The following is a 9,049-nucleotide window of genomic DNA, read 5'->3' as shown; positions in this document are numbered from 1 at the left end:
GATGATCTTAAAGGTCTTTTCCAACCTAAATGATTCTGCGATTCTGCGATTAATGGCCCAGGCGGCTAAAAGGCAACTGGCATCCATCCCCCCAGCTGAGCCAGCTCCTTAAAAAATATCCCAAAGACCAATTCTTCCCCTAAGAAACCAAAAAGAGAGACTGCACTGCAAGCATCCAAAGCACCTGGGATGGCTTTTGCGTACGTCTCAATGAATGCCGCATCATTGTCTCGAGAGAGATCAGGATTAGAGAGATCAGGGCTTGGCAGAAGGTAGGCAGAGGGCCTCTGGTTGACTTCTGTTATCTGTCTCCAAGAAGTGACTATACTGGACTCTCCCACAGTGTTTCTGTGTACTCATAGACCAGGCTAGACCCATCATGGCCCAGAAGCAAGACAGTTCTGGGAGGGGTGCAAGGGACTTTGCACCAGCTCGTCCCTTTGCAACGTACTGCCATTGCACTCCAGAGTCTGTACAGAATGATTTGCGTACAAATGCACATCATCTCTGCTGCAGAGCATGTTAGGATGGACGGCAGGAGGGCATAACCATTGATGCTGCCTTCATCAGGCAGCCCTAGGAGATAGGTGCCGCTGGATGTGGCAGCTCTGGGAGGTGTGCTGCTGGTCATGGGGTCCCATACGGCACCCCAGGGAGCATCGTGAACACCAGAGAGAGCCTGTGGCTCTCCATGTTGTGTTTTATCTTGCTACTTTCCCAGCATGCGTGGGGTGTGCTCTAAGACCTAGACAGTTTGGACAGTCAGGAAACCTAGCCACAAAAGTATCCCTTCAGCAACGTGGTTTTAGTGCAGCTTGGGCAGCTGAGGACAAAAAGTGACAGGATCTGCATGTGTGGAGCTGAATTTCCCTAGCTCTGCTGCATAAAGCTTGTGAAGCATTACTAGTTCTTTTTTTCTTGGGCTAGGAGCTGACAAACATCTTTATTTTACTAGTGATATTAAGTGCTGGTTTTCCCCAGCCCTGCAGATCCCATAGATACAATACCAGAGGTCAGATGTGTTCACTGAAGGGTCTGCATTTTCAGTTAAGAGGATCATGTATTTGTCCTCTATTCATCAGGTAGAATTAGGAAGGCTGAGGTAAAAACGTTTTCTGATTGAGCAGAATTGAAAGGCAGAATTGAAGTTGTGCAGGATCATTGCCTTAGGATTTTTCTGAGGGTTAGTTTTTAGTTTCACTTTCAACTTTCTCCTTGCTCCTGCAAAATAGAAACCAGCAACCCCCCCTAGAGCTATTTCCCTCTGTCATTAGCGAATTTGAAGTGCTGGGGTAAAAAATTGTCAGAAATAGGGCTTTCAGCCAGGCCTCATCGTGCTTATGATGAAGCAGTCTATTCCAAGACTGCACAAACTGTTGTTGACTGTTTTACTAGTATAGACCAACTTTGCTGTCACCCCACGAGTCCGGTCTGCCTGGGTGCTGTGGTTGAGGTGATCAAACTGAGTTTCAGCTGGAGGATGACTCAGACCAGTGTATGTATTTGCATGTCTTACAGCTGTGAGTCCAGGCAGGGGTGGGTCTTAGACGGAATTGAAACCAACTTGTGAGAACTCCAGAGGTTTGAGTGTTTCCCTAGCCTTAGCTGCAATACTCCTTTCTGACAAGGCAAGGTACTCCGGAAGCAATGTCTGGGGTTAGAGGATGGAGGGAAGGCAGCAGGTACAGGATGACTGCTGCCTCCAGTACCCCGTTTTCCTCTCAGGATTACCTCTGGGATGGCAACAATAAAACAGAGGAGGCTGAAAACCCTCAGAAGCTGACAAGATCTGAAGAGGAGCAAAGCAGCCAAGCATCAGTCTACCAGCAACAGCAAGAGCAGTCGTAAGTAGCAAAGAGCCTGGCTGAGGTGGTGTTGCTTTTAGCAGGTGCCTGCTCTCCACTTTACTCGGGGTGTGCACCTTTGAAGGCAGGATATAGAGAGCCTGTGAATGGGACTGGGCACACAAGCAGCTTGTCCTTGTCCTCTCAGAGCCACCTGCGATCAGCCTGAAGCCTACCTATGAACGACACTTCCTACATGGGACCTGAGTTGTTCTGGCAGGCTTTGTGATGGCATGGCTTACACCTCATGCGATAGCAGCAGCCGGTTCCGTACGTTTGATGTTGCTGTATATAGTGTCAGTTTCTTGGTATCTTTTTTCAAAGTGAAATTTCAAATCTGTTTCTAGCTCCCTGTTTTCTCTCTCCTAATATTTTGTCTTAGAAACTCTAAAAATACTTCCTTTGGCTTAAAAGATAGATACAGACTGCATTCCACCACTGATCTGAATGCAGTCCAGGGCACAGAACAGCTTCTAACCAACTTCATGCTGACAAAAGTAAAGCCAAAGCTTCAGCCCTCAATTTCATTTCGGGCTTATTGGGATCTACGCTCAGTCCATCTCTGATTTTCCAGTGACAATTCTTAGCTTGTATAGGCTCTAGCTTGCAGATATGATACAGAATAGAACCGGACAGTAGTGTGTGTGTATTTTATGCACATTTGCTTAATACATATACGCTTAGCTGACCAAATGTAATTGTTTACAGTCTTTTTCCCCAAATGTGCTTTTTCTGAGCTGTATCAGTGCATGTAACGCTATTATTATTATGTGCAGAGTTTGCTTAGCTTGCCTTTTTCCCCCTCCGCCTTTCAAACAGCAGCTGACAGAAACTGGAGGCTGTTTCAGTTTCCTTTCCCTTCTTTCTGGATGAAGAAGGTGGAGCCACGCTGTGAAAGAGGTGGCAGGCTGCTAATCACAAGCGGCAATCAGCAGCTTTCCATTGTAACCCGTGAATGTTTGCCTACTAGGTAGTAATGATACAGGGACTATTAAGAGCTGGGTAGGTTTGAAATCCATCAGCACTTTAATGACTGACTTTCAGGAGAGCAACCATTCCTGAGTTAGAGTCTATGTTTATTTTCTGCCACTTCCAACCATGAAAGACCCTCTGTCTTGCCTGCCCTCACGCTGGCATATATCCACCATACAATAAGAGCCACCCTAGTTAGCTTCCATATTTGTGCAATGGGTATTTTTTTGCTGTGGGTTTTTTTTTGGGGGGGGGTGGGGCGGGGGCGGGGCTAGTGGGAGTTTTCCCATTGGTATTACTGCCTTTGCCCGGATTTAGTCTGGGATACAAAGCCCCTGGTACAGGTTAGGTAAATACTTAATCAGTTGGTTAGCCTGAGCTCCCCGCAGAATTTAAGTCTAGAGCAAATATATTCACACAGATTCTGACCGGATGATGGGATCCCCTCTGAAACTAGATAAGCTTTTGGGGAAGAATAATTTAAAGCCTGTTCCCTTTTTCATCTTTATATGATGCTTGCAGAGGGAAAGCTGTTGTGTGTCTACTGCAGACTGTGTGCATAATATTTTTTTCTATGTGATACAAAAGATTCTGTGTCTTCCTAAAGTTGCAACAAAGAATTTATTCCTAAACCTGGAGTGTAGAAATTAAAGTCTGCATTAGTATGTAGTCAGTGAGAAGAAGGAATGAGGGAAAGGCAGGTTCAAAGAGAAACCACATAATATGAGTGGGAAACAGATAAAAAAAAGAAGTGAACAAGACTGGAGTTTGCTCCCCTCCCTTGAGGAGGGGGATGCTAGCAGTCAGTTTGAAGGAGATGAAGCCTCTTGAACTGCGATTTCCTTAACTAACCCAGATTAAAGTGGTAGATGGTATCCGAAATACTGAAGCAGTCATGGAGAGATCTTTATTCTTAAAAAAACCCCCTATTTCATTAATTGTTATTATCTTTGTTCTGTTATCTCAAGTCACGTTTCAAGAAAGATCTCAGATTAAAATACCATTTTAGCAGTGATAAAGCTGACTCAGCCTTTTAGCCATCAATCCTTTTGAACATGATCTTTAAAACTAAAATATTAGGACACCCTTAGAATAGTCCAGGTTTTCAGGCTCTAGGATAACCAAGGGTTGAACAGAGCAGTTGGAAAGCTGAAGTCATAGGCTGTCAGTAGAAGAAAATATGCACAGACTAGCATTATCCGAGAAGGCTTTCAGGAATATGTGTGGCAGAGGGAACATGAGGGGCCCAAGTAGGATACCTCTGTGCCAAGGAGTGGCTCTACTCCAACTTGTGTGCTGCTTGCTATTTTCTGGAAACAGCCAAGATATGGTTTTGCTGCCAGCAAAGCAGGAATTGGAGTCTCTGTTGAAGCCTCTGTGTGCGTGTGTGTGTTGTTTCCACGCAAACTCTCAGTCTCAGGCTGTGCATCAGAGCAATTGGGAGTGGGAAAACACCTTAGCAGCACCTTAGGGTGAGATCAGGTGACCTTGCACGTAGACTGGACACATGAAATGTGTGGGACATAGCATGTTGTAGTCTCATCCACTAACTGATATTCAAACTTGACTATTAAAAAGTACAAGGTGGGCAACTGGTATTAGAGGGTAATTTTTCTCTTGCTTTGGAAAAGCCCTTATATGATATGTCAAGGCTGAGAAGTGATACTAAAATGGTCCTAATTAAGTTAAGCAGAATACTTGTTCAAATGCAAAATTGAAATGAAAAGTTGCACATCCCCCTCCAGTTATATATAAGATGTGGTTTCAGGCCACAGAGAAAAAATCACCAGGATGACAAGTGCTTGAAACTGCTTATAATAATAAGCTTCCATTTAAGTTACTTCACTTTGTCTGCTAAGTGCCATGAAATTAACTTGTAGAAAGTGAATTCCCAAATTGCCCCTGTACATGTCTATTCAGAAACAAAAGTCTGTACAGAAGAAAAGGTGGAGGAAAGTGGGGGAATTAGAGGCTGAATTATAGCTAATGCCAGAAAAAGAAAATGCTGCCCCCAGTCAGCAGTCTGTCCTTGGTGCCTTAAAGCTGGCAAGAATAATATCGGTTCTGGTAAAATCCATTAAAAAAATCACATTCAAAATAACAAAATCTGAAGATATATCGTCGCACAGCTGGTAACAGTCCCTCATCATTTTGTATGAAAGGAGAGCAGAGTTACTAGAATGCTTGACTCGCAAAATCATTTTCTTTGACTGCCAGAGCCAAATCCACCAGGGCTTTCTTTCCTTCCTTTTCCAAACTTCATCCTGAATTAAAAAAAATACATATATCTATAGTGTTGTAAGACTTCTCCATCTTTTGCTGATAGAGTATACTTAGCAGTTGTTCTGAAAATTTTATTTTCTTTCATGACCTGAAATTTCTTTTTAAAAACACCAAATCAGTCTATGAAACTGGAGGCAGATGCTTAGCAAAATGCTTGTTTTGCCCAATGCCCTGCCACTGGTGGGAGTGCTAAAAGGGTAATTTGACTTATGGACAATCTGTTCAAAGTTGAGCTCTGCATTTGCTGCACAGGAGAAATCTCCCAGCTCTCAATCTTTCAGGCTGATGGACTAATCTTTACAGCCCAGTGGGGCGATTCAGAGATGCCCGGCTTCAATGTGGTCAGTAGCCATCCTTATCTCCAGCCAAGGGTTTGGTGACTGAGTCCATAGGAGAGGATAACTGTGCAGTAAGGTTTCTGTTGATCTGGATGATGGGGGTTGCTGTGTTCCTCATAATGTGTGTGTATGGGGAAGGAAATCCTTTTAGCTACTGTATTAGAAGGCTTTCTTGGAAGAGCTTTGTTTGCACACACCCCAACGAACATGTGATGCATAGTTTGATGAGGGGCTGTGGTGAGAAGATGAATAAGGAATATATGGGAATATATAGTGTGTTTGGGCAGGGGCAATAAAATGATGACAAACACTGTAGTGTAGAGGCAGAGGAGGAGGAAATATATTGTTGAAAAGAAAACGGGGGAAGCAGAGATGACCATGCCACTATCTTAGGTCTTAATCTTCATGTCATACAGCATCTGACCTGCTCAGCTCTCCAGGTGCGCTGGCAAGCCTGACTCACAACACACGGACACCTCTGCGGGGGGTAGCTTGGCTCAGCGCTGGTGTTGCCAAGCCCAGTGCCTGTCCTGCCCATGTGTAGATGCTCTGCGCTCCTCACGGCTAGTGATTACCAGGTGCTCCAGCTGGCTCTGGCACGCTCGCTGCATCCCTGGCACTGTGCTGTGCTGAGGTAACTGAGCTGCTTTGGGACCTGGGGACAGCATAAACACGGCAGCATCTGACTTCATAGACTTTGTTGGGTCTGATGTTAGTCTACCACACTGCCACAGCGAACTCTCTCCCGTTGGTGTAGTCTGCCCACGAGCATATGCTGACTAATGGCACGTTAGCGTTTTCAGGGAAGAGAGAAAGCTGTGCTGCGAGCCGAGTTTAGGCTGAGAGCTATCCCTTGGCTCCCTGATTTGATCCATCACTGTGACAATTTCCTTGGAGCTTTAGAGGGTGGTTAAGATGGTCTTCCAGACCGGTGTTTTTACTGCACCAAGTGGGGTGCTGGTTGAAGCACCTGCTGTTCTTTCCACTGTGCTATCTCATGCTAAACCCAAACCAAGCTGCTGAATCCAAGCCCCATCTTAACTCTTGGAAATTCAGTTCTGAGTTTCAGTTTTACTCTTTGGACCAAATTTTAACTTCAGGAATTTCTCTACAAGCTTGTGAGTACCAGCGAATTGAGATTTGGGTGCTAACAGCAGAACCACAGGTCTGTTGCTTTCCTGCTTGTTTCTGACTCGTACCTCCTCCTGGGCCTCTCTCTGCTGCTGTTTTCCTTCTTGCTCCTTCCCTGTGCGAGTTGACTTCTGCAGGATTTAACTCTTTGTTTTGTCTTGAGGCCTCACTATGGCAAAAATGTTGGCTGTTTTAATGCAAACTTTAGCTAACCAGAGGGACCAGATAGAAGTGAGTTACCTTGGCTTAACAAGCTTCCAGACATCAGCTGAACTGTGGTAATTAAGTGCACTCCTAGCCTGTGTCAAGCACAGGACAAAATCCATGAATGCAGACTTTTGATGATAAACATTTTCTGCTAATGCAGTTTATTTTCTGCCTCTTGTGTCAAGAGCACGCACGCAGATAGGATGAATCAGACAGTGTATAATGTTAAGCCCCAGTAATTCACTTTTGTCTCTGAGCTGTAAACTGGTAAGATGCTGCTGCTGATAAAGATGGAAAGCCAGAGCCACAAAGCCACACGCAAGGTTTGTACACCCTCCCTGAGCAATGCCTGTGGAACCACCGGGGCACAGAGCATATTGCTCGACTGAGGTCTAGAACTGTGGCTGGCAGTTATCGTTAGCATCTGGCCATGTGTGCATTGCAAAATAGGGATACCTACAGGACAGTTGTTGTCTGCTCAATGGGATTTGGCATCTTGTAGCCCTCTGACTTGGCAGCTTCCATGATGCTTAGCAGCATATGGCTGCTCCATCAGGCATGGGAGCCTTGGTGAAAATAATACTTTGTGGTGGCGTGTGTGACTTGACTGCTCTTAAAACAATTCCTGATAATTGAATGCAAAGTTCAGCTTAGTGTATCCTTGAAGGACATTCAACGATTGCCTTTGGCAGCTTGGTCACTTTTCTCTTTTAAATTCAGTCTTAACATATTATTTAATGCAATATTTCATCTATATCTTCCCTTGAGTCCTTCTTCCAGACTGAACCTGCCCAGGTCTTTTTCCCGAGCTTTAGTCATTTATGTTGCTCTCCAACTACAGTCTCCTTGGTTTCTGTCTCTTACAGAGAGCACATTGCCCAGCAGAGCAAAATATTTAGCTTCCAGCTTTGTGGCATTCATGTGCCGATGCACCCGCAGTATAAAACACAGTGGAACTGGAAATAGTTTATAAGAGCCATTACTTTTGTGACTCTTTAAACTATTTCACACTTCATTTGGAAAGCTCCCCAGTGGTAGATGGCTGGAGCGGGCTTGAGGAAAAACTGAAGGGCACAGCTCTGCAAACAACATTATTGGTGAATGGCAGTTCTCATGTTTTTTCAATTTTAGAAATAAACTATTTTATACAAACCTGAAAGAAAGTAGAACAAAGGTTTCTATGGTCTGTACCTTGAAAGTATTGAAAAAGTGTCCTTGAGTGGTGCTAGTTAGATGAGTAGAGTTACACACAGGATTCAGAATTTAAGATTGCAGACATGGTGTTCTCTGTGTTGCTGATCACTCAAACTATCTTTGCAGATTTTCTATGACCATATTGCACGTATCTCCTGCTTGAAATGTTTTTATATCTATTCATATATCATTATATAGGTGTTTGTCTTCCCACTACTGTGGTATTTGGTGTCGATATCTGTTTGAAAAATCATTTGAGGTTGCTTTTTGTTTTTATTTCAATGCAGATACCTTCTCTTATTGGGTTATAACTTTCTTACTCTCGTTAATATCTGTTCAGTCTGTGTAATTAGTCAATATATTCCCCTTTTCTGTGGAGAAAATAAACGACAAAAAGTCTCATCAAGATTAATATGATCTATAAAGGTAGAAGACTATTTGTTTCTCTTTTTTCAAGAGCTATAACCTGGGTAAGATGTTCTTCCCCCCTCCCCCAATGACTTCTGTATTTTTATTTATGAAACAACCCTACCTCAAAGATAGGCTTAAGTCATATAAGAATAAGAATCATTATTAGGGAACCTGAAAAGTTAAATTCTTTATCATCTTTTCTGGTTGAGCATTTTTAAGTACTTCGTATATTGGTATAAAGTACAAAAAGTCTGCACATCACTGATAGCTTCAAATCTTCACATTTCCTTAATTGCTACCCAGGTAAGTAGGATAATTTGCTCCAGACTCATGGCTACTGTGGCAACTCAGAAACTGACTGGAATATTAAATTGACAGGCTGTAGCAGGTTTTATAGGCTTTACTGGATCAGAGGTTTTGTCTGAACAAAGAAATGCATGCAATATCCTGCAAACTGGCTAAAACACAAGGTGAAAGCTGGTGGTGGGGTTTTGCATTAACTTTCTTTCCTTCAAAAAAAGTCTCAAGAAAATGAGGGGTGCTGGGTGTGGATTTTAATTTTAGCATTAGAACCCGTAGGGCAGATGGTGTCTCTCAGGCAACAGCTCATCTGTCTTCTCTCCTGCTGTAGGCTTGAAAAGCAAGGACCTGTTCATACCCTGACTTTCA

The 9,049-nt window shown here is 43.6% G+C and overlaps 1 protein-coding gene across 3 annotated transcripts in view; it reads left to right on the top strand.

Moving 5' to 3' along the window:
* The first annotated feature begins 1,260 nt into the window (after window positions 1–1,260).
* Window positions 1,261–9,049, top strand: part of EPSTI1 (epithelial stromal interaction 1) — a 56,378-nt gene continuing 48,589 nt past the window's right edge. For all 3 annotated transcript variants that reach the window (XM_075710701.1, XM_075710693.1, XM_075710686.1), the window contains exon 1: window positions 1,261–1,844. In XM_075710701.1, coding sequence (XP_075566816.1) covers window positions 1,648–1,844 — 197 coding nt within the window. In that variant the 5' untranslated portion in view covers window positions 1,261–1,647. The remainder of the gene's footprint in view (window positions 1,845–9,049) is intronic.

The sequence above is a fragment of the Pelecanus crispus genome, chromosome 1 (genome assembly GCF_030463565.1).
Source record: "Pelecanus crispus isolate bPelCri1 chromosome 1, bPelCri1.pri, whole genome shotgun sequence".
Taxonomy (NCBI): Eukaryota; Metazoa; Chordata; class Aves; order Pelecaniformes; family Pelecanidae; genus Pelecanus; species Pelecanus crispus.
This window is presented reverse-complemented; position numbering and strand designations above follow the sequence as displayed.